Here is a 25,767-nt window from a genome sequence, read left to right as displayed (position 1 = left end):
CTGTGATAAAGCGGTAATCCATGGAGGGTTGAGCCGTGTGAGGGAGTGTGTGACTCAGTGGTCTACACATCCCAGCGCCCCCCCCCCCCCCCCCCTCTCTATTTCTTCCCATAATTCCTCCTCCTCTCTCGCCCTCTCCACCAACCCAACCATATTTATGATTAATACCCCCCAAAACATGCTGGCCAAAGGGTCTTTAATAACAACCGGCCGAGCGCTCGACATCCCCTCTCGGTGCCGGAGTCGACCTCGTTATGTGCTGGATATTTATTGTGAATCATTCGTGGAGCTAAGGCGATAAAAGTCCTGGTTATTTGCTCGTTGAATACTTCCCTGGCCAGGAACGATTGCTCGTGGCGCTTTCCTTTTTCATTCGATAATGGATGCAGTTCCCTAGTATGATCGGTGAACGGTGATTGTGGTGATTTTGTCTGTTTTCTCAATAAGTGTTGGAATTGATGTGGTTGACTTCATCATAGTCCTGTGGTCTATTGGTGAACTCAGAATCTAAATTGGTTTCACTTTTTTATATCTATATTATTTTATTAACAAGCTACATAAACCATATTATGTTATTATTTGAAATACAGTAAAAACAGGCCTAATTGATCCAGCATATTTGTAGTACGTTGACGTCAGAGCCCAAATGTCTACTCTAAAAGAGACAGCCAGCTGCTAGTGCGCGTAGGGCCCTCAGTGGCATGCTATGACTCTCTGACGCCTCGCCACACACAGACGCTGTCACCCCCCCCCCCCCCCCCCCCCCCGCCCCCCACCAGCCCTCTCTGTGCCCCCGCCCCCTTTCCGCGCACGCCCTTTGACCTTCCTGGGCTCTGTATATATAGCCTGTGTGGCTATCACAGTTCTCCTGGCAGCCATCATGAAGGGTCTAGTCTCAGTCTGCTGCTTCCTCTCCCTGCTCCTGGCCTCAGCAGGTAAGGGGTGTGTGCGTGTGTGTGTGTGTGTGTGTGTGTGTGTGTGTGTGTGTGTGTGTGTGTGTGTGTGTGTGTGTGTGTGCGTGTGTGAGAGAGCTCGTTTGTAGGTGCTGGTCACCAGAAGCTCTGCTTGTTGCTGTACATGTGTTAGTACTGGTCGTTTATGCGTGAGTGACCTGGTCTTAATATCTGAGTAATGATCATAGCTTCACTGTCCCGTTGGTGCTGGTGGATTATACACAAGCTGTTCAACCAAGATGCTTTAATCCTGCAAACAAACTGTTGTGTTACTTTTTGTACTATTTGTACTCAGAGTGGACATTGCTGTCAGTCATATTGGCTTCTAGAAAGCAGGGGGTAGACATGGAGTTTGTGGTGTGATAGGGTACTTGTGTTAGGGTACTTGTGATAGGGTACTTGTGATAGGGTACTTTGTTAGGGTACTTGTGATAGGGTACTTTGTTAGGGTACTTGTGATAGGGTACTTTGTTAGGGTACTTCTGATAGGGTACTTTGTTAGGGTACTTTGTTAGGGTACTTGTGATAGGGTACTTGTGATAGGTTACTTTGTTAGGGTACTTTGTTAGGGTACTTGTGATAGGGTACTTGTGAGAGGGTACTTTGTTAGGGTACTTGTGATGGGGTACTTGTGATGGGGTACTTGTGATAGGGTACTTGTGATAGGGTACTTTGTTAGGGTACTTTGTTAGGGTACTTCTGATAGGGTACTTGTGATAGCATACTAGTGATAGGGTACTTGTGATGGGGTACTTGTGATGGGGTACTTGCGGGCGGTAACGGTCACGCTGACAGCGGCAGGGCTATTTAAGATCAGCTGGCGTTTAAAATTAAAACAGTGACTACCTGGTTCAGGGTGGATGTATTTTAAGGCTTTATCTGAATAACATCCAGAAAGGGGTGACCACTCATCTCTCTCTCTATCTCTCTCTCTCTCTCTCTCTCTCTCTCTCTCTCTCTTTCTCTCTCTCTCTCTTCCTCTCTCTCTCTCTCTCTCTCTCTCTCTTTATTTTTAATATCTGAGCAGTTATTCTGTTATTAGCCTTCCTGAGGCTCTAGGATGCACACTCTCTGTGTGCCTTTAGCACCACAGGCGCCCTGGCCTGCGGACGGTGTGTGTGTGTGTGTGTGTGTGTGTGTGTGTGTGTGTGTGTGTGTGTCAGCTGTCCTATAGCATGGCACCAGCTGATGGAAACTCAGGGGCGGGGGAGAACACCCACATCTCTCTCTCTCTCTCTCTCCATCTCTTGGTCTCTCTATCGTTCTCCCTCTCTCTGCTCTTCTGTGTTCCAAGCTTTTGGCGTTTAGTCATGGCTGGCTGAATTGAATTGTCACCACTATGTCAATCGCTTACGTTGTCATTGTTACGATGAATTTACTTGCTGGCTTCATCGCCGATTGTCGCCTTTGACCGAGGCACCGGTGGCGTAGATATGGATCCCTGTGATCACCTGGACTCACGCTGACCCCTCCCCAGCTCCCTGGTCTCACGGTGACCCTCCCCAGCCCAGCAGAGCGCTCCCTGGTCTCACGCTGACCCTCCCTGGTCTCACGCTGACCCTCCCCAGCTCCCTGGTCTCACGCTGACCCTCCCCAGCCCAGCGGCTCCCTGGTCTCACGCTGACCCTCCCCAGCCCAGCGGAGCGCTCCCTGGTCTCACGCTGACCCTCCCCAGCCCAGCGGAGCGCCCCCTGGTCTCCGCCCAGGCGTTCTGCGTTACCCTTGTTCCGTCCTTGGGGCGCCTCTCGGCCCGCCTTCATATCCCAGCCTGCCGTCAGGTGTCTAAGATTGGAAGGCGTCCCGTAACCCGACACCATCCACTATAGATCCCTCAGACACCCCCCCCCCCCCACCCACCCGTGCTACCCTTTAGACACACAGCACAGCTGCTGTCACCCTGCGCTGTCACAATCACAATTTATTCCCAGCAGTTGGCCTTTTAGGGACATGCATTATGCCGTCAGACGGGGCTGGAGCCAGGACCGGAGCTGGAGCTGAGGCTGGGGCTGGGGCGGAGGCTAGAGGTGGGCCTGGGGTTGAGGCTGGGCCGGGGCTGGGGTTGGGGCTGGGGCTGAGGCTGGAACTGAGGCTGGGTCGGGGCTGGAGGTGGAGGTGGAGGTGGAGGTGGAGGTGGAGGTGGAGGTGGAGGTGGAGCTGGAGGTGGAGGTGGAGGTGGAGGTAGAGGTGGAGGTAGAGGTAGAGGTAGAGGTGGAGGTGGAGGTGGAGCTAGAGGTAGAGGTAGAGGTAGAGGTGGAGCTGGAGGTGGAGGTGGAGGTGGAGGTGGAGGTGGAGGTAGAGCTGGAGGTAGAGGTGGAGGTGGAGCTGGAGGTAGAGGTGGAGGTGGAGGTGGAGGTGGAGGTAGAGCTGGAGGTAGAGGTGGAGGTGGAGGTGGAGCTGGAGCTGGAGGTAGAGGTGGAGGTGGAGGTGGAGGTGGAGGTGGAGGTGGAGGTGGAGGTGGAGGTGGAGGTGGAGCTGGAGCTGGAGGTGGAGGTAGAGCTGGAGGTGGAGGTAGAGGTAGAGGTGGAGGTAGAGCTGGAGGTGGAGGTAGAGGTAGAGGTAGAGGTGGAGGTGGAGGTAGAGGTAGAGGTGGAGGTGGAGGTGGAGGTGGAGGTAGAGGTGGAGGTGGAGGTAGAGGTGGAGGTGGAGGTGGAGGCGGAGGCCGAGGCGGAGGCCGAGGCCGAGGCGGAGCTGGAGGTGGAGGTGGAGGCGGAGCTGGAGGTGGAGGTGGAGGCGGAGCTGGAGGCGGAGCTGGGCATGGGGATAGGATCAGTCCAGCAGCGTGGGAGTCTTCTCTAGTGGCCTGGAGATCACTCAGAGAAAAACACACCACATCAAACCACAGGATTACATTGATGTCTTTTCATTGTTGTTGTTATAAAGCTGGCTGTGTTTTCTAGTATCAATTTTCAGTTCAATTGTGGAGAGCCTAATTAATTATTTGCCACTGACGTGGGGTTTGATCGATCAAATGAAGTGAATGTTGAAGTTGAATAATTAATTTCATGGAGTGCTTAACTGATTTTTTTCTGTTTTATTTTATTGGACAATTCAAGAAGTGACACAGTGGCAGTCCGTCCGAGAAGTGATGTTTACCTCCAAAAGCTTCTGAGATTGAGTTTATAGCTTTTATTGGCCTTCTGATCTGAAGCGTCAGGGAGACCAGTCTACGTAAACAAAAAAAGTGTTTTGTAAAAGGTTTACACTTAAATCACACCATAACCTTAAAGTTATGTATAATGCTCAAAGATTGTAGTGCAGCAAGACCCAGACGATGGGTCCAAGCATATGTACTATTCTAGTGTTATTATAAAAGGTATCGTGTTATAAACATGACATGTTGTGGTTGACTGGGGTGACTGGGGTGGTTGTGTTGACTCAGGCTTGTCACAAGCCCAGTTTTTAATGGAGTTGCTCGGTCTTGAGGTGAAATGTGTGCGAGCCAAGCCAGTTCAGTATCAGTCTTTTACTTCCAGGGCCACATTCCATCAGCCACATTCCATCAGCCACATTCCATCAGCCACATTCCATCAAATAGTCTGATTGCTTCCCTCTATGCTGTCAGGGAGTCCCATTGAAACCCGATCCCATTTCTGCGTGTTTGTTGCGTTATGGACTGCATATTACGACTCTGAACAGAAGAAGTTGTCTTCAGGGCTGGCTGTAATGTGGGGGGTCCAAAGAAACATTTCCCGTGGACAATGAGGTTTCTCTGAAGTTTGGGAATGGGAGCGTGGAGTCCTGGAGGAGAGACCCCCTCCTCTCTGATGTCAGACTAGTATGGCGAGGGGCGTTCCTGCTCTGCTGCTAGTGCACGGGGACACCCCACCCCACCCCTCTGCTACGAGAGGACGCCCCCCCCCCCCCCCCCCGCCTTCCCCCGGCCCCAAGGTCACGCGCTGCGTTCCCCTCCCTGGATCAACGGGGACAGGATGGCGGAATGGCGGCCGTCAGATCAACACCCCCCCGGCGTAAAGCGCCTCGCCCTGCGGGTCCTCGTCCTGATGGCGGTGACCGTGCCGATCCCGGCAGCCCTTCGGACGACTTTGCTGCCCAAAGCCGTGTCACCAAGGGCTGTGACATTGACCAGCGGGCATTTAATCCACTAAGATGCGTCACTAAACCCCCCCCGTCCTTTCAAACGACTCGTCTTGGACTGATCAGGTTGTAGAAGTGCTTTAACTAACGTATGTAAGCACACTGTATTGAGCCGAGGCAGAGTATGTTCATTGGAATGAGTGTGTGTGCTGTAAGCTCCCTCATGTGCAGAATAGACCTGGCAGCCTACAGTGGATGGGATGTGGTGGGCACCACACACACACACACACACACACACACACACACACACACACACACACACACACAGAGGCCTGGGGGATGTCTCTGTCGGACTGACTAACACCGGACAGCCTTAAAATAGGAGACAGCAGTGCTCCGACCCCTCCTCTTTCCATGCCATGACCATTGTAGGGCTATTTCTGGCCACGGGAGGAACCAGATGCCACCTGTTGCCATCCCAGCCCCCCGTGCCCCCCGCGCCCCCCTCCCCGGATCACTACCCACCCACCTGGACACTCCTGACAAAGTCAATAGTAGAAACGCACCGATACTAAGCGCTCTATGACGCCCACGTCTATGATGACCCTGCGTATCCATGACATGGCCGCCCCGCAAAAAAAAACAAGTCATGCCAGCCTTGTGACAACGCTAGTAGTTTCGGGGAGCGTGCCACTCCCTCTTTTGAGGACTTTCTGAGAGGTGACCCAACACGTCATTATCTGTATCTGTTCAACCAACAACATTATTAGGCGTCAATGTTCTTAGATACGTTTTGCTCAAGAGCAGCCTAAAAAATCTTTGACTCACTGTGGTGTGCGAACAGCTGAATGGGATGGAAACTCAGGTAAAATAAAACGGAAGAAAATCTAAAAGACATGTCAGATCAGAGGATGCTGAGCGCTAGCAGACGAGGGAACCTGTCAATGTTTGGGATAAGAGATTTGGCTACAGAGAACATCAGAGAGGACGTCTTCAGGTTCTTTGCATTGCTCACACCTGAAGATAAGGAGAAAATGGGCTTTCTTGTCCACGTAAATGGTAAATGGACTGCACTTATATAGCGCTTTTCCACCTTAGCGGCACTCAAAGCGCTTTACAATGGCCTCTCATTCACCCATTCACACACACATTCACACACCAATGGCGGCAGCTGCCATGCAAGGTGCTAACCTGCTCATTGGGAGCAATTTGGGGTTAGGTGTCTTGCTCAAGGACACTTCGACATGTGGACAGTCGGAGCTGGGATTCGAACCACTGACCCTTCGATCATTGAACAACCCGCTCTACCGCCCCTTATGTAGTTGGAGAGCTCGGTGTAAAGGCAGCCCGGCCTGTCATTGTGCAATTGTCAATTCAATCAGTTATCAATTCAATCAGTTATCAATTCAATCAGTTATCAATTCAATCAGTGATCAATTCAATCACACAGAGACTAAATCAGGAAGATTTCTCATGATCTCGTGAGCAGGATCCTGAAAGTGAAAGTCTAGGGAGATCTGACACACACAGACGAGCTCTGGCCACTGGAGGAAGCAGCCAGACAGGAAAACTGGCTGTTTTTTGTGGTCCAGATGCTTCTATTCAGGGGTGTAGTGGAGGGGAAACCCAAGTAAACTCAGCTTACCCACCTCTTTAAAGGACAATGCTCGTTTTTGACAACCTGGACCTTATTTACGACATATTATAAGACGTTTGACTCACCGAGATCACTTTGGTGTAGTTCGGAGGCATGTAGAAGAAATTTAAAATCCAGCGCGAGCCAGTATATCCATGTAATGGCGGTGGTCGGGGCACTTAGAATGCAGTTTCTAAAAATCTATTTTCTGCCGCGAAACGATTGTTTTCATCAATCTGTCTTGATGAATCGCTAGTTGTGCTTACATCACCGCCACCGACCACCGCATTACATGCCTCCGAACTACACCAAAGTGATCTTGGTGAGTCAAACGTCTTATATTATGTCGTAAATAAGGTCCAGGTTGTCAAAAACGAGCATTGTCCTTTAAAACGAGGCTGAGTTTACCCACCTCATTTTTGATCAACTATATTTCAGTGAGGGGAAACTAGGTGGGTTAACTGGACAGCACTCTCCCACCTCTGTGTTGACCACTACACCCCTGCTTATATTGATGGAAAAAGGTGACCCTTAAAGGTATACTCACAATGTCCTGTCAACAGGTCACAGTGGTACTAACTGCTAATTGGTTTAAATATGCAATTGTACGATGGTACTTATAGTTAAAGGAGTAGTAAAGGGAAAAATCATGTTTAGCTCTGTTTTAAGGTTACTTATGATCATATACAATGGTTCAGATCAAAAAGTTTTTGAGACCAAAGCGACCGTATTTATATCTGTGATTAGCTCTGCTGTGGAAACCCCCCGGCCTCCAGTAAAGGTCTCTAGAGCGCCCCCTGTGGGCCAGGGTAAATCCTCAGGGTTGTATACTGTACTGTATATTGTACATACACACATGCACAGGCAAACACACACACACACATGCATACAGTATGTATACGGTAGTAGTGATTCATGGTACGTTAGAACGTTTGCGCTGTGAAATGATTGCTTTTGGCCTGTGAAGTGTTGGTGCTCTTATCTGACCCCCCCTGGACCTCACACAGGAACTCTGACCCCCCCTGGACCTCACACAGGAACTCTGACCCCCCCTGGACCTCACACGGGAACTCTGACCCCCCCTGGACCTCACACGGGAACTCTGACCCCCCCTGGACCTCACACGGGAACTCTGACCACCCCTGGACCTCACACAGGAACTCTGACCCCCCCTGGACCTCACACAGGAACTCTGACCCCCCCTGGACCTCACACGGGAACTCTGACCCCCCCTGGACCTCACACAGGAACTCTGACCCCCCCTGGACCTCACACAGGAACTCTGACGCCCCCTGGACCTCACACAGGAACTCTGACCCCCCCTGGACCTCACACAGGAACTCTGACCCCCCCTGGACCTCACACAGGAACTCTGACCCCCACTGGACCTCACACGGGAACTCTGACCCCCCCTGGACCTCACACGGGAACTCTGACCCCCGCTGGACCTCACACGGGAACTCTGACCCCCGCTGGACCTCACACGGGAACTCTGACCCCCCCTGGACCTCACACGTGAACTCTGACCCCTCCTGGACCTCACACGTGAACTCTGACCCCCCCTTGACCTCACACGGGAACTCTGACCCCCCCTGGACCTCACACAGGAACTCTGACCGCCCCTGGACCTCACTCTGACCCCCCCTGGACCTCACTCTGACCCCCCCTGGACCTCACACAGGAACTCTGACCCCCCCTGGACCTCACTCTGACCCCCCCTGGACCTCACACGGGAACTCTGACCCCCCCTGGACCTCACACAGGAACTCTGACCCCCCCTGGACCTCACACGGGAACTCTGACCCCTCCTGGACCTCACACAGGAACTCTGACCCCCCCTGGACCTCACACGGGAACTCTGACCCCTCCTGGACCTCACACGGGAACTCTGACCCCCCCTGGACCTCACACGGGACCTCTGACCCCCCCTGGACCTCACACGGGAACTCTGACCCCCCCTGGACCTCACACGGGAACTCTGACCCCCCCCTGGACCTCACACGGGAACTCTGACCCCTCCTGGACCTCACACGGGAACTCTGACCCCCACTGGACCTCACACGTGAACTCTGACCCCCCCTGGACCTCACACAGGAACTCTGACCCCTCCTGGACCTCACACGGGAACTCTGACCCCTGCTGGACCTCACACGGGAACTCTGACCCCCCCTGGACCTCACACGTGAACTCTGACCCCCGCTGGACCTCACACGGGAACTCTGACCCCCCCTGGACCTCACACGGGAACTCTGACCCCCGCTGGACCTCACACGGGAACTCTGACCCCCCCTGGACCTCACACGGGAACTCTGACCCCCCCTGGACCTCACACAGGAACTCTGACCCCTCCTGGACCTCACACGGGACCTCTGACCCCCCCTGGACCCCCCCTGGACCTCACACGGGAACTCTGACCCCCCCCTGGACCTCACATGTGAACTCTGACCCCCCCTGGACCTCACACGGGAACTCTGACCCCCGCTGGACCTCACACGGGAACTCTGTGAACCTCAACCCGTTTTTAATAGCACTGATCCTCCATCTATCAAACGGAACGTAGAGAATGACTGAATAGCCACGAAGCCGCTCTCATAATCCGAACGTTTCCATACCTTTGAAGCAGCAAAGCGGTGATCTAATAAGCTATAATTAAGGCGTGACACAAAACTTCCCAGTCCTCTAAGGCCGGAGCAGCGTTTCACCCAAAAGCCGGCAGCTTTAGAGCGGCAGCATTCCGGACTGGATGCGGCGTTGCCACCGGAATGTTTCTCCAAACTGCGCCCCAGTTGCCCGGCAACGGGCTCAACGAGGACACATGGTCCCAGTGACAGATGTCGGGGGTTCATATCTCCTCCCTTGGCGCCTCATGGGTTAATTTAGAGTGCTCCGGGGGGGGGGGGGGGGGGGGGGGGGGGGGCTGACGCAAGGCCTGCGGCTCCGCGGTAAGACCAGCTCTCTGATCTCTCTCTGCGGCCCCCGCGGTAAGACAACCTTTCTGATCTCTCTGCCGCTTCGCGAGGGGGACGTGGACAGAAGACAGAGGGTGTTCGTCAACAAGTCCTCGGCTTCTCGAGAGGCTAATGTCAAAAGAACATGGGAGGGGCTGAACGATGGGTCCAGTACAGACACTGTTCTTCTTTAGCAGTGCTGCATGTCTGAGTCATGGACATTAAGTCCTGGGCCCCCACAAATCACGCTTTGGGTCCCATATTATTCTAGAGGCGGCCCTGGTTTAAAGTCGCACTGAAACGGACGTTTGAGATCATCTAACTTCCGTAGTTTGACGTGTTTCCGACGCAAACAAGCTATGAGGGTGGGACGTATGTTTAGAGGAATTTGATTGGAACATTGACAAGTGGGCGGGTTTTAAGAACTTGAGACAGATTCGATAGAAGGATAGCGTTGATTGACGGGTGGAAGTCGTGAGATTATTGGCCTAAAATCTAAGGTACCTGTTGTCGTCATTGCACGTGACCTACCGTTTTACAGGAAGTAAGAAATTATATACTTTGATATAAGATTACAACAAAAGTAGAATTTTGTCCAAGCCCAAGCTGTATCGGATGAAGGCTAACGGCCCCGTTGGGCGTGTCCCCTGCTAGCTCTAGCGATGCACCTCTGTCTCACCCCGTCCCAGACCAGCTGACCTACTTCACTAGCCGTATGGAGGGGTTTTAAAAGTCTCTGGGCCAATTACTGTAATCAAATCTGCAATGGCTGGGTTCCAAAGGGCTCTCTCTCTCTCTCTCTCTCTCTCTCTCTCTCTCTCTCTATCTTTACCTTCCAGTTCATTCTGACAGGAAGACCCCCTAGGGTGAGCTTCGCAGCGCAAAATGACATAACCCAGGTGGGCGATGATCGCTAGGATGAGCGGTTAAGGCCAAGCTATCATCAGCCAATCCTATACAGAGTAAATACAATTCATTCTTGACATCGCTTGTCTTGTTCCTGCCTCTCAGTCGCCCGTACTACCCCCATACAGGCCTCTTGCCAAAAAGTTTTGTTCACTCCCACCTCTTGTCCTCCCTGCTAACCTTTGCTTGTTCTTGTTCTTCGCGTTACGCAGGCGTGGCGTATTTTTAGCAGGTTGACTCGGCTAGCACCGGGCCCGCTGTGCCGTGCCCGACCCGGGGGCGGGGGCCAGGGGGGCGTCGGCCTCCCCCTCGCGCTCCGCAGCCAGCATACCCTTCGCCCGCGCGGCGCTGAAAGGAGCATCTGTCAAGTGATCTCTACGCGCCAGGGAGAGAGGATGTGGCATTATTTATATCTTCCGGCGTAGGGTTTTTTTCATCGGGTCTTGAGGATAATGTGTGTAGGTGAAAGAGAGAGAGAGAGAGAGAGAGACAGACAGACAGACAGACAGACAGACAGACAGACAGACAGACAGACAGACAGACAGACAGACAGACAGACAGACAGACAGATGAGGCTCTCTGTTGAGATGTAGCCTATTAATTCTCCCTGTTCCTCTGACTGGGCTACAATGTGTTATTGATTGATTGCTGATGTCTGAGGCATTAGGTTATTGAAAGTATGCACAGGGTTTTAAGTGCAAAATGAAATATCAATTCTTAAGCCTCTATGGTAGCCTACAGACAATCTTATTCACAAATTAGCGTAGATCTTGGCGTTTAAAAGAAATCCTATACATTAGGCCCATGTAAAACCAATACTTTGTAAACAAATAAGCCTGGCCACTACTTTGCATTGCTTTTCCTGGTGTGATGCAGCATCCGTTAAACACTTGGACAATTCAAGTCACAGAGCCCAGCAGGCTCTAACGCTAAGCCTGTGGACAGAGTCCAAAGCACGCTGCTGCTAGAGGCCTTGTCCTTCAGGCTGGACACTGTCCGGGTGGGGACAGTCCTCACCAGGTTGAGGCCACTAAGATTTGCCAGGGAGGAGAGGAGTGGCGGTTAGCTAGGAGCGTTTTGGCACCTGGACTTTGGCGCTCTGAGGGACTGAGGTATTGAATGCCAGTGGGGAGCTCGCTGACTCTCATCCATGCCGGAACTTTCTAGAATCATCCACTTCTGAAAGCTTGGTAGTCGTGGATATATTTACGTAGGCTTTCCTCTAGTAATCTACATGATTAACGAAGACTTACCGATTTAACGAGTTACCGTATGCTATAACAACGAAAAGGGCTTTTAGCATTATAACCCTGAGTCTTTTTATATGGAATTGTTTCACTTATTGAAAAAGTATAAGGACGCATGAAAGTGACTCTGTGTTCTCTGAGGATACATTGTCTTCTACCTGTTCAGTGTGATTGTATTTGGGTGTGGAGATTTGTGTTGTTGCTCGCTTGAAAGCAACATGTTAAAGGACAATGCTCGTTTTTGACAACCTGGACCTTATTTACGACATATTATAAGACGTTTGACTCACCGAGATCACTTTGGTGTAATTCGGAGGCATGTAGAAGAAATTTAAAATCCAGCGCGAGCCAGTATATCCATGTAATGGCGGTGGTCGGGGCACTTAGAATGCAGTTTCTAAAAATCTATTTTCTGCCGCGAAACAGTTGTTTTCATCAATCTGTCTTGATGAATCGCTAGTTGTGCTTACATAGAGCGTAGGCCTGTTGTGGTTTTCACATGCCATGATCTTTAGAAACGTCTTTCGAAACGAAATAGCTTCCTCACTTGCTCCAGCACGCTGTGCGCATGCGTGCTGGAGCAAGTGAGGAAGCTATTTCTTGTCTAAAGACGTTTCTAAAGATCATATTACAGAGGCATGTGAAATACCACAACAGGCCTATGCTCTCTATGTAAGCACAACTAGTGATTGTAAACTAGAAATTTCTTCTACATGCCTCCGAACTACACCAAAGTGATCTCGGTGAGTCAAACGTCTTATAATATGTCGTAAATAAGGTCCAGGTTGTCAAAAACGAGCATTGTCCTTTAACGGAAGAACAGGCTGTCTGTGCTGTTTCAAGGAAAAGGGTTTTAGGTAGACGACAGATGACAGCTCAAGTTGCCGGAGAGTCGTCCATGGCTTGACCCCTCAACGTCTAGCCTATATAGGCCTTCGGTAATGAGAGCCCACCGCTGATCTGGAAACAGCGCGCTCCTACATTCTAACAACATTGGTGTGAGGGAACTCAAATGATAATTTAGTATTCTAGTTTTGACAGCCTGGTTTGACAAGCAGAAGTATTTCAGCTTGTAACCAAGCTGTATGTTAGGGAAGTCGTATCTAGAGGATCATTTGTGAAAATAGAAAGAAAGAAATGGGGAAAAAGAAAAGAAACCATTCCATTTATATTGATATACTTTTCATATATGTGAAATATGTGAAATCTATATAATGTTCACTGGACGGAAGGTACCCAGAAAGTTCCAGAAAATGTCTCAACATGCCCAGCAGGTGTGTAAAGTGACCTGACATGAATTACAACCCCTGGTCAAAGGTCTTCAGAGTCGCTCCGGTTTTGACCTGAACCGTCTCGCGCAGCCCCGCCGGACCCCATCGCTCACCGCGTGACCGGCCGCCGTGACGTCGCCAGCAGCCCGGCATGACCTCGGCGGCGGGGGCGGGCCTCCTGCGTCACCAGCTGGGAGGAGCCATGATAATCACGCCCCCCCCCCCCCCCCAGATCTGGCCACACACCGCCGGCTTTATACCTCCGGGCCAGCGGCTTTGGGGAGTATCGCCAAGTCTTTGTCGCCGAACATTTGGTGTTGTCACCATCAGTAAGGAGGAGCACAGAGGGGTGTGTGTGTGAACCGGGTTCACGACAGGTGTGACTGCGCCAAAACACGCATCAACACTCAGACTGTGCGCCTGTTAATACGCTCCGGCAAAGAGTTGCAAAAAAACCTGATTAGGCGGAAGTATCGCAACCGGGAACCACATATCAGGTCGGACACGAAGGCGGGACCCCCCCACCCGCGCCCACATCCCACCCCCTCTAGCGTGCGAGCATGAGTCGGGGAGATATGATAGCTGCCCCTAAATATAGCCTCCTGTGTGGGAGTGAGCTGTGAAAGCGGACCTGGGTAGCTTAGCTATAGCTAGCCTAGCCCCCCCCCCCCCCGTACGGTGGCCTGCCTAGTCATGTAGGCCTTTGTCTTTGGCTCCGAGCAAAGACACGTCTAAAAGACGTCTTTTAGATGTCTTTTTTGTCTTTTTCTGACGTCCAAAGACATCCAATTAGGAGCCAGAATGAAAGTTTCTTTTCGACGTTCAGATATTGAACCCGTTCTGCACGTCCACAGACGTCTTAGAGGGGTCCGAGCCAGACGTGTGAATATTGAGGGGTCCAGCAGACGAACACACGGGGTTCAGGACCGACGGACGTTATTAAGACGTGATCTGAACGTCTCTCTGACGTTGCGTGTTTGCTGGGTTGGCTCTGCCGGTGCTGTCGGGGCTGTTATGAAAGGGGGGGGGGGGGGGGTTCCCCAGTTCCCCAAGCTGCGCTCTCCATCCTTTCTATTGTCAAGTAACCATGGCTACATCAAACAAAGCCCCTTGTTGTATTTTTAGCATATACTGTCTAAAATAAGAGCTGATTGTACTGTTGCTGTGCTGTGGTCTAAGACTCACACACACACACACACACACACACACACACACACACACACACACAGGGCTAACTTGGGATGGAGTTGTCTGTCCTGAGCGATGGACATTCTGTACATACAGACAGAGAGAGAGAGTTTTGGGCTGCGGCATCTGATTGTTTACGGTGATAAATGTCTCAGACCTCATGTACAGTCTGGAGAGGTGGTGAAGGAGGACACTTCTATATTTACCTCTGAGGGACGCTTCTACTGGTCAGCCAACTGGGGGCTGTGTCTCTCTATGTCTCTCTATGTCTCTCTGTGTCTCTAGGCTATGTCTGGGGGCTATGTCTCTCTATGTCTCTCTGTGTCTCTAGGCTATGCCTGGGGGCTGTGTCTCTCTATGTCTCTCTATGTCTCTCTGTGTCTCTCTCTGTCTGGGGGCTATGTCTCTCTATGTCTCTCTGTGTCTCTAGGCTATGTCTGGGGGCTATGTCTCTCTATGTCTCTCTGTGTCTCTAGGCTATGTCTGGGAGCTATGTCTCTCTATGTCTCTCTGTGTCTCTAGGCTATGCCTGGGGGCTATGTCTCTCTATGTCTCTCTATGTCTCTCTATGTCTCTCTGTGTCTCTAGGCTGTGTCTCTCTCTGTCTGGGGACTATGTCTCTCTATGTCTCTCTGTGTCTCTAGGCTATGCCTGGGGGCTATGTCTCTCTATGTCTCTCTGTGTCTCTAGGCTATGTCTCTCTCTGTCTGGGGACTATGTCTCTCTATGTCTCTCTGTGTCTCTAGGCTATGTCTCTCTATGTCTCTCTGTGTCTCTAGGCTATGTCTGGGGGCTATGTCTCTCTGTCTCTCTATGTCTCTCTATGTCTCTCTGTGTCTCTAGGCTATGTCTGGGAGCTATGTCTCTCTTTGTCTCTCTGTGTCTCTAGGCTATGTCTGGGAGCTATGTCTCTCTTTGTCTCTCTGTGTCTCTAGGCTATGTCTGGGGGCTATGTCTCTCTATGTCTCTCTATGTCTCTCTATGTCTCTCTGTGTCTCTAGGCTATGTCTCTCTGTGTCTGGGGGCTATGTCTCTCTATGTCTCTCTATGTCTCTCTGTGTCTCTCTATGTCTCTCTGTGTCTCTAGGCTATGTCTCTCTATGTCTCTCTGTGTCTCTCTATGTCTCTCTATGTCTCTCTGTGTCTCTCTATGTCTCTCTGTGTCTCTAGGCTGTGTCTCTCTATGTCTCTCTATGTCTCTCTGTGTCTCTCTGTGTCTCTCTATGTCTCTCTATGTCTCTCTATGTCTCTATGTCTCTCTGTGTCTCTAGGCCGGACAGACAGGCTGGCAGATATAGAGGCTGCAGACTGACCACAGAATCACCCACAGAATGGATGATGCACCACCACAGACATCATGAATGGATGATGCACCACCACAGACATCATGAATGGATGATGCACCACCACAGACATCATGAATGGATGATGCACCACCACAGACGTCATGAATGGATGATGCACCACCACAGACATCACGTTGGGTCCTACGTTCTAGATGAAACAGTGTTCCTACGTTCTAGATGAAACAGCGTTCCTGCGTTCTAGATGAAACAGCGTTCCTACGTTCTAGATGAAACAGTGTTCCTACACTCTAGACAATGGGTTCCCTCCTTTCTCTCTCAATAAAGTTTCAAACAGCATTTTTACTTGACACTCATCCCTGTGTGTGTCCACCATCCCTGTATCCTCATCCGTGTGCACTCATCCGTGTGCACTCATCCCTGTGTCCTCATCCCTGTGTACTGTATCCATGCCTGTGCACTGTGAAACACGGTAGCTCAGGTCCGACTTGATTGATTGATATCACCCTATAAGATTGATTGATTTTATTTATTTTTAAGACAGGGACAAGGTACAGTAGACATTTACCCTATAGAATAGGGAGAGATGCACTGTACAAGGTTTTAGCTAAAACAGCTAATTTCCACCCGCAGTCCCTGGGCAAATAAATATACAGTCTTAAAATAGTGGGGCAAATAGTACACAGTAGGAGAGTTACATACATAGAAGGAATACATTCACTCATCCCTATACCCTCATCCCAACCTCCCCAGACCCTTAAAAAACAAACCCTAAGTACAGCCCCCATACATATGTGCCACTTACACACACACACACATACACACACACACACTTGACTAAGTAGCTAATTAGCCACAGAGACACTTGAAGGTTTGATGGAACATTTACAGTCAGCTCTGTGTGTGTGTTCGCTCTCCAAGCATCACAGTCAAGGCTTTATGGGAGGCTGTAAATGACTGTTCTCTCTACATCTTGGTCTCTCTCTCTCTCTCTCTCTCTCTCTCTATTCATTGATCTCTACTGCTCCAGGCTGTTAGAGGGCTTAGTGTGGGATTTATATCTGTGGTTCTTGGCACCTTTGGCTGCAGGTGCAAATCATGTTCACGGTTTGAAGGGAATGAGTTTCGCGGAATGAGTGCGTTTGTGATAGAGAGAGATTGAGTGTGTGTGTGTGTGTGTGCGTGTGCGTGTGCGTGTGCGTGTGCGTGTGCGTGTGTGTGTGTGTGTGTGTGTGTGACGGCGGCAGCATTAGGAATCTGTTGTTCTGTTTCTCACAGAGGAAGAAGAGGATGTCCTGAGTTCCATCGTACGAGACCGATCTCACATCGACGAGACGCTCCGGCTCGCCACCGCCGATAACTCGGGGGATTATGCAGGTAGGTGTGTGTGTGTGTGTGGGTGTGTGTGTGTGTGTGTGTGACTCAAGTATAGAGTATATAAGACCATACAGGACCTCAAAATACATCATACGAAGAAAATGTTTTGGTTAAAAAAATGAGGAAAGACAATTTCTTCACGCCTTCATAATCCATTCTGAGGCTGACCTCCAGGGTTAGGGTCGCACACTCTCTCTTTTTCCCTGCTCCTTCCCACCATTTTCTCCTCTCTCTCTCTCTCTCTCTCTCTCTCCCTCCCTCCCCCTCTCCCTGCCACCCCCTTCTCTATCGCTCTCTCTTTCTCTCTCTTTCTCTCTCTCTCTCTCTCTCTCTCTCCATCTCTCCCTCCCTCCCCCTCTCTCTGCCCCCCCCCCCCTTCTCTATCGCTCTCTCTCTATCTCTCTTTCCTTCTGTCTTCCAGCTGCTCTTCAGAGGTTGAGGAAGATCTACCACTCCTCCATCCGGCCCATGGAACAGGCCTACAAGTACAACGAACTGAGGCAGCACGAGATATCAGGTAGGCCTCGCCTCCGCCCGCCGCCGCTGTCCGGCGTCGCTCCGGGTCGTCAGTGTGACGTGGGTTATCTGTTTGGGTTGCCTTGGTGACGTAGTGTTGTTTTGTCTGCACCCTCACGCCGTCGTTCAGTGAATGCAGGAAGTGGATTTTTTCGGACTCTTGTGGAATCACTTATCAGGTGTTACGTAATCATACAGGACGACATCACATCGTAGGAATCTGACAGAAATATTTGAATGGGATGAGGGCAAGAGTTCCTCAGCAGACTAAGTAGGTCCATCGCAAACCCTTCTCATAGTTATATACACAAACATAAACTTGAATTCAACACCCCTGGACCCCCCCCCTAAACCCACTCTGGGGACAATAAAGATTTATTGATTAGAATTTAATTTAATTTATTTGAAACTAAAAAAACTAAAAAGCATGGCATTCTTACATTTGGTTCCAAAAAGCTCCCCTTTCTTCTGTCATTCATGTTCAGCATGTTTTTTTGTTTGTTTTTGGAATCCTTTATTCAAGCCTTTTTCTGCTTTTGTAAAAATGTTTATAACTTGAAGAAATCTTCAAGTTGACCTTGATTGACCTTGATTGAAGCTAGGCTGCGTTCCGAATCGCATACTACCCTACTATATAGTACGCCAAAACAGGATGTAGTATGCCCCAATACATAGTATGCCACATGCGGTATGGCAAAAATACCAGGATGTCCTACTACATCCGGTCGTATTTTGCAGTATGCGAGCCAGCAGGCTTTTCTGGCTATTCTGACCCACAATCCTGTGCGAAATGTGCGTCACATGTTCGAGTCGTGACAGCTGTAGACGAATGTCGCGTTATGGACAGCGACGCATGTGGGCAAATTTCAAGGCGCAATGTTATGACAAGGTAGTATGTCCCAATTGGATACCTACTGCTTGCAAAGTACGTACTTTCTAAGGGCAGCCGTAGTAGGTACTGGTAGTAAGTAGTAGAAGTATGCGATTCTGAACGCAGCCCTGCTCTGTCTCCAACCTACATAGTGGAACAAAGCTCGCCCTCTTGTGGCTTGGCATGGTCGTTTACCCACACACTCACCCCAATAACCAGAGGCTTTACTTTTAAACATCAAGGCTACACAAAGACATCTCCCATCCCTCTCTTCTCATTCCCTGAAGTCAGTGAATGTGACTAATATGTCCCAACACCCCAGCATCGCTCCTTCCTTCCCTCCCTCCTACGCTCCTCCACTCCCTCGTCCCCTAGCTAGTCAGCTCACACGGAGATCTGGAGATCACGGCCTACTCTTCGCAAAAAAAACATAAAAAGTCTTCCCACATGTTGTCTCTCCCTTTCTCCCTCTGTTTCTGTCATCCAGCATCTCTCCCTCCGTTTCACCATCACCTCCCTCGGTCTGTCTCTCTGTCTACCATCATCACACCATCATTGTTCTTTCTTCACTCTCTCTCTTTGTTCTATCACCATTGTCTCTCTCTCTCTCTCTCTCTCTCTCTCTCTGTTTCTATCACCCATCATCTCGTTGTATCTTTCTCTCTGTTTCTACCCATCACCTCTCTCTCCCCCCCCCCCCATGCCACTACACCTGACTGCCCTTCTCTACTCTCTCCCCCCTCTTCTCACCCCCTCCTACCCCCCCCCCCCCCCGTCTAACAGCCGGACGAACCCTGGGGGACACCAACGCAGGTGGGTATGACAGGAGGCAGCCCTCTGCATGGCCCTGGCTGAGGTGCCCCCCCCCCCCTCACAGACCCCCCCCCCCACCTCTGTCATAGGTATCCCCAGACTAGTCTCACATAGCCAGACCTATCTCCACACTTTGTTGAGAGACATAGTCTAGAGACATAGAGAGACATAGAGAGACAGGTCTTACTGGACATATTACCATTCTGCAATAGGGGGGGAGGGGGGACGCAGTATTTCTTTAAACCAATCACAGTCGTCTTGGGCGGAGCCATCCCCGGACGCAGCGACGGTGCTCTTGCAAAATAGTCCGGATCGAATCTGATTGGTGCCGAGAGAATCTCTCGGCCCGAATCAGATTAATTTGCGTCGCCGGTCTCGCCACTGATTGGGCAGTGTGACAACGAATGACAGGGTTTATTACCAAAACCTACATTCGTTGAGTTAGACTACCCCCAGACATACCATCCAGTCATCATCATCTTGGACCTGATTGGTTGATTCTAGACGTCTGGAACATCCAAATTATATTTCATCATCACTCGTGTGACATGACTATCATTCATTCCCCTTCCCAACGATATTGACGGTAAATTAAGCTGTGCATTATATCATTCTAGTGATTGAGGAGACGAATATATTGCTACACTGTCAATTGGGTAGTGCTGCTAAATGGAATGAAGATAAAATGATGATTCCCCAAAACAATTGATAACTTTATATTACTTTGATTAACTATTAATTCACTAATTCTGAATTAATCAATGAGAGAGGAGAGCCCATACATTTGCATATTGATTGATATTTAATAGATAGTTCAACATTTTCTGATTAATGGACCAGCAGGGCTCTGGATGACCGGAAAGGCAAGTTACATGAAAATGTTGAACTATCCCTTTAAGTCATCAACCATCTAAATAGGACAGGTTTTGGTTACAGCGCTCGGACATATTTTCCATTACTGTGGAAAGTGTGTGGGATGGGGTTAAGAGAAGAGGGGACATGTTGGTGGCCCAGGGCGCTGGGAAGAGGGGTTGGTTGGTTTCCTGTGTTCTACATCTCCGGTTCTGACACACAACATGATTTTTGCATTTTCATCCATGCTTTTGTAATCGTGGGTGACATGTACAATTCCCTGGTTTCATGCCCCCCCCCCCCCCGCCCCCCCTCCCCCCCACCCCCGACCGAACAAACGCTTTTTTATCCGTCAACATCTTGCCCTCTGAAATGTTTTTCTTTTTACTGCCTCTGATTGGAGTTAGTTGTTCTGTAAAGGACCGACCCAATATTAGGCTGAGCCCCACCACCCCGGCACCGCGACCACTCACACTCACGCCTCAGCTCGCTATCAAAGCCTCGCTTTTGTGTCCCTGCTTGTTATTTCCCTGAGGGGTCTTGCTGCCTGGCTTGACTGTGTTCATCTGAGCCTGGCTTTTAGTTCGAGTCCCCACACACTGCCCTCGGGTTGGCTTTTAGTTTGGGTCCCCACACACTGCCCTGGGGTGGGCGGCCTCTCCCTGCGTTGTTGTGCACATTTCTATGAAACCCCGGCCGTCTGCGCAGCCGGCTGCCTCAGCAGATAGAACATAGAGCACAGCGCCGATGTGTGAGAGAGGCCGGTGTGGGAGAGAGGCCGGTGTGGGAGAGAGGCCGGTGTGGGAGAGAGGCCGATGTGTGAGAGAGGCCGGTGTGGGAGAGAGGCCGGTGTGGGAGAGAGGCCGGTGTGTGAGAGAGGCCGGTGTGTGAGAGAGGCCGGTGTGGGAGAGAGGCCGGTGTGGGAGAGAGGCCGATGTGTGAGAGAGGCCGGTGTGTGAGAGAGGCCGGTGTGTGAGAGAGGCCGGTGTGTGAGAGAGGCCGGTGTGTGAGAGAGGCCGGTGTGTGAGAGAGGCCGGTGTGTGAGAGAGGCCGGTGTGTGAGAGAGGCCGGTGTGTGAGAGAGACCAGCGCTGTGGTGATTTGCTGCTTGCTGTCTTGGACCTGCAGAGCACGTGCGCTGATGTCGGCCTTCCGCCGGTCCTGTGCGGTCTTGGCGATTCTGCACCCACACCTGACCCATGCCGGTCCAGGAGAACCAGGGTGTTCTCACTCACCAGACCAGGCCAGACCAGGCCAGACCAGGCCAGGCCAGACCAGGCCAGCGCATGCCGTTCCGTCAGTGTGGTCAGGATACTGTAGAACAACTCAAGTTGACTAAAGAAGTTCCATGGTTTCTGTGGCTACGATATGGAGCCATTCTCATTGAAGGAATGTGAAACAGTTGAAATGTCAGTGTAATTCCAGTCTGATTTCTGAAATGTCTGGATTTCTGGAAAGTTTGAGGTGAACTTGAGAGGTTCTACGCCACCTTGGCCTTCCTCTGTCTTCTGAGAGAGTGCGTCTGTGGTTTTAACCAGAACCCCCATGTCTTCACCCTGCAGATGGAGAGATCACCTCCAAGCCACTGGTTCTGTTCCTGGGACCGTGGAGCGTGGGCAAGTCCTCCATGATCAACTATCTACTGGGCCTTCAAGACACCCCCTACCAGCTGTATACAGGTAGGCCCGGCCAGCTCTCCTCAATACTGGCTTCCTTTCTCTTCTTCTACCCACTCGTCTCCCTTCTCTGCCTACACAGTGCATTCACACTCCTCGGTTCTTCGTCTCATCTCTGCCACCTCTCTCTGCATAACCTTTCTCCCCTCTCTCCTCATCTGTCCATCATCTTGTTCTTTTGCTTTTCCCGCTGTTTTCCATTTCCAATTCTCTCTCATCCCTTTTCTCTATCCCTCTCATCCCTCTCTTCTCTCATCCCTCTCTTCTCTCCATCCCTCTCATCCCTCTTCTCTCCTCGTCCCTCATCCCTCTCTTCTCTCTTTTCTCTTCGTCCCTCTCATCCCTCTCTTCTCTCATCCCTCTCTTCTCTCTTTTCTCTTCGTCCCTCTCTTCTCTCATCCCTCTCTTCTCTCTTTTCTCTTCGTCCCTCTCTTCTCTCATCCCTCTCTTCTCTCTTTTCTCTCCGTCCCTCTCATCCCTCTCTTCTCCCTTTTCTCTTTGTCCCTCTCATCCCTCTCTTCTCTCATCCCTCTCATCCCCCTCTTCTCTCATTCCTCTCTTATCTCCGTTCCTCTCATCCCTCCTCTCTCCATCTCTCTCTCTCTCTCTGTCCCCCCCCCAGGTGCTGAGCCTACCACCTCTGAGTTCACCGTGATCATGCACGGCGAGAAGATCCGCTCCGTGGAGGGCATCGTCATGGCGGCCGACAGCTCGCGCTCCTTCTCTCCCCTGGAGAAGTTTGGCCAGAACTTCCTGGAGAAGCTGATTGGCATTGAGATGCCTCACAAGCTCCTGGAGAGAGTCACCTTCGTCGACACGCCCGGCATCATCGAGAACCGCAAGCAGCAAGAGAGAGGTAGAGCACTGGTCAACAGCAGTAGAGATGGCTTCAGCATCAGCACCGGTTCTACATAGTAATGTAGTAGAACATAGCAGGTTCCTTTTTGTTCTAGCGGTTAGATGTTAAAGTTCCCATGCGGAAGGTTGGCTGTTCGATAAGACTGGCCTGAGGAAAATTTGTCTGTATTTCTGACCCCAGAAATCATCATAGTGCAAAGCCAGCATTGGACTTCATGCATCCATTCCATCCTGTCCCTAAGGTGCTGAATGAGTGAATGAATGAATGAATGAATGAATGAATGAATGAATGAATGAATGAATGAATGAATGAAGACCAGGAGCTAACGTCTTTGTACTCTTCACCTTCACAGGTTACCCCTTCAACGACGTGTGCCAGTGGTTCATCGATCGTGCTGACCTGATCTTTGTGGTGTTCGACCCCACCAAGCTGGACGTGGGCCTGGAGTTGGAGATGCTGTTCAGGCAGCTGAAGGGCCGCGAGTCCCAGATCCGCATCATCCTCAACAAGGCCGACAACCTGGCGACCCAGGACCTGATGAGGGTGTACGGCGCCCTCTTCTGGAGTCTGGCGCCCCTCATCAACGTGACCGAGCCCCCCCGGGTCTACGTCAGCTCCTTCTGGCCCTACGACTACGCCGCCGACACCAGCCGCGAGCTCTTCAAGCGCGAGGAGATCTCCCTCCTTGAGGACCTCAACCAGGTGATCGAGAACCGTCTAGAGAACAAGATCGCCTTCATCCGCCAGCACGGCATCCGCGTGCGCATCCACGGCCTGCTGGTGGACCGCTACGTCCAGACCTTCAAGGACCAGATGAGCTTCTTCAGCGACCCGGACCTGGTCTTCAAGGAGATCGTGGACGATCCAGACAAGTTCTTCATCTTCAAGTCCATCCTGGCCAAGACCAACGTCAGCAAGTTCGACCTCCCCAACCGCGACGCGTACCGCGACTTCTTCGGCGTCAACCCGGTGAGCGGCTTCAAGGCCCTGTCCGCCCAGTGCTCATACATGGGCGGCTGCCTGCTGGACAAGATCGAGAAGGCCATCACCAACGAGCTGCCCGGCCTCCTCAGCAGCATCACCTCAGGGAAGAACCCCGGCCTCAACTCCTGCGAGGTCACCGGCTGCGGAGAGAAGCCTAAGAACCGCTACCGGAAAAACTGACACGCAAAAAAAGAGAGAGAATTAGAGAAGGGAGGAGTGGGGAGGATAGAGGAGGGAGAGGAGGAGCGATGTTGATATAGGTTGAAAACAAAGAGGAGAAAAGGGGTCCGATGCTGTTCGACCCTGCTCTTGTCAGAAAGCCTGTATTGTCGTTGTTTGAGGACTCGGTGGGGAAGTTGTTGTTTTGTTGTTGTTGTTTTGTTGTTGTTGTTGTTTGTTTTCTCAGGAGATGTGGGTGGTGTCTTTAGGGGTTTGGGGAACGAGGGAGATGGAGGGCGGGATGGGTTGTGTGACGATGAATGAATGAATGATGAGAGCTAAAGGTTATAGCTGCCGGAGAGGCATAAAGATTACAGATCAGTTAGGTCGTGGAAAAGTGCCCTCCTCTCTCCTTTGTACAACCACAATGGACGGTGTGATTTTGGGGGAAATATAAGAATATAAGAAAAGGAAAAAACGTACAATTGTATAAAAATGGAAAACCCTGAGACTGAAAACAGTCGCCAACCACCCAACCAGCTCCCGTGTATGTGAATAAATTGGGAAATTGGAAACGTTGCCAATTTGTTTTGTAAGATCCTATTTGAAATACATTTCAGCAGGTCAATTCCATGTGCTTCAGAAGACTGTTTTTTTTTTGTGGTGCTATACTTTTCACCGACATTTGAGCCTAAGAAGGTGTTAGAAGCTAGGCCTTTGGGTTTGACACTGTCTAAATAAACATTAACACTGCATGTTTAGATCAGATGGTATTTAACAGAGAATATTTAAGGTGCATGTATTTACTTCCCCATATTTACCTTTCTGTCAAATGCCCTTAAATCACTGAGAACTCAACCAACCCTTTGGGGTAGTACACTGTATCGGTCACACATGGCCATTCTAGTAGCCATCTTTGTTTTATGTAGGCCTAGTTCTGGCTCTCGGTTGTTGACAGCCAGTGATATGAGCGCCGTAAAGCAGAGGTCCAGGGTCAGGGGTCAAGGGGTCGTGACCCTCCACTAAGGGGGCGGGGGTTTACTTTCTGCTTCATTTCTTAACTATGCTTACGATGTTGTTTGAGATACATTCGGCATTTTTGTCTGGCAGGAGTTCAGTACTACCGTGTTCCACGTTTTCTTTTCTTCTATTGATAAGCTTGCCAGCTGTTTGAGCTGAACGACCAACAGGATACAGTACCTAAGTGCTACATGTTACATGGGGGATGGAGAACTTTCCAAGATGTGATGCAGTAATAAAGAGAATAAGGTGTTTAATCCGGCCCTGTCTGTCTCCATGTGATTGACCCGCAGGTGAGAAACCAGAGAGGGTTTCTCTCTTGATTGATTGATTGATTTTATTTATTTTTAAGACAGGGACAAGGTACAGTAGACATTTACCCTATAGAATAGGGAGAGATGCACTGTACAAGGTTATAGCTAAACAGCTAATTTCCACCCGCATTTTTCTTTTAAAAATCCAAACTTTAGATCCGCTTTTTTTTTTTTACATTGAACCACAGGTAACCACAGTAATGGCGCACTGAACCACTGAAGAACATGAGAATAGATTTCCAAAGGCATGTGTTTTGTGATTCCATCACAGCAGACGTTGAACCCTGCTCTGTGAGGAGAGGGAGTAGAAACATGGAGAGAGGGTTGCCTCTCTGCTTGAGAGAGAAAGACGGAGAGGAGGAAGGGAGGGAATGGACCCATGAATTGACCCCTGAACTCTGTGAGTTGTTTTTTTTTTTTTGTGTGTGGGGGGGGGGGGATTCCAGGCCCCCTCCCATGCTGAGCAGATGATCAGATCTCACAATGCCTGGATAAGTGTTGAACATCTCAGAGTGGTTATACTTTGCTATACTGTAGCAATCTGGTGTGTTGCGACGTGGATAGCATCTACAGTGTAGGCGACCTGGAACACCATCTCTTAACGGTTCACCCGCCAGGTGGGTTAGACTACTGCATCATGGGATGTGTAGTGCATGGCTCACTTAGCCTTGTGAGACCATCCTGTTCTAGCGATCTCACTTTCAGTTCTGTGGAGTGAAAGTGAACGTGAGCTCGCTAGATCAGGAGGGTATTCCGAGGCTCTGGCTCACTCATATCAACTGAGTGTCTTTTCATCCCATCCCCAGTCTCTTTCCATCTCTCCCCCCCTTATTAACCAT

The 25,767-nt window shown here is 50.6% G+C and overlaps 1 protein-coding gene across 1 annotated transcript; it reads left to right on the top strand.

Annotated features, from left to right (window-relative positions):
- Positions 1-880: 880 nt before the first annotated feature.
- Positions 881-23,615, top strand: srl (sarcalumenin; the record flags this gene model as incomplete). Its single annotated transcript, XM_084462349.1, has 6 exons — positions 881-935; positions 16,767-16,865; positions 17,287-17,382; positions 21,479-21,595; positions 22,215-22,448; positions 22,804-23,615. The coding sequence occupies 6 exons, from the start codon at positions 881-883 to the stop codon at positions 23,613-23,615; spliced, it is 1,413 nt and encodes a 470-aa protein (XP_084318475.1).
- Positions 23,616-25,767: the final 2,152 nt, after the last annotated feature.

Source organism: Borostomias antarcticus (genome assembly GCF_949987555.1).
Source record: "Borostomias antarcticus genome assembly, contig: scaffold_155, whole genome shotgun sequence".
Taxonomy (NCBI): domain Eukaryota; kingdom Metazoa; phylum Chordata; class Actinopteri; order Stomiiformes; family Stomiidae; genus Borostomias; species Borostomias antarcticus.
Note: the sequence above shows the minus strand (reverse complement) of the source record. Positions and strands in the feature narration are given on the sequence as shown.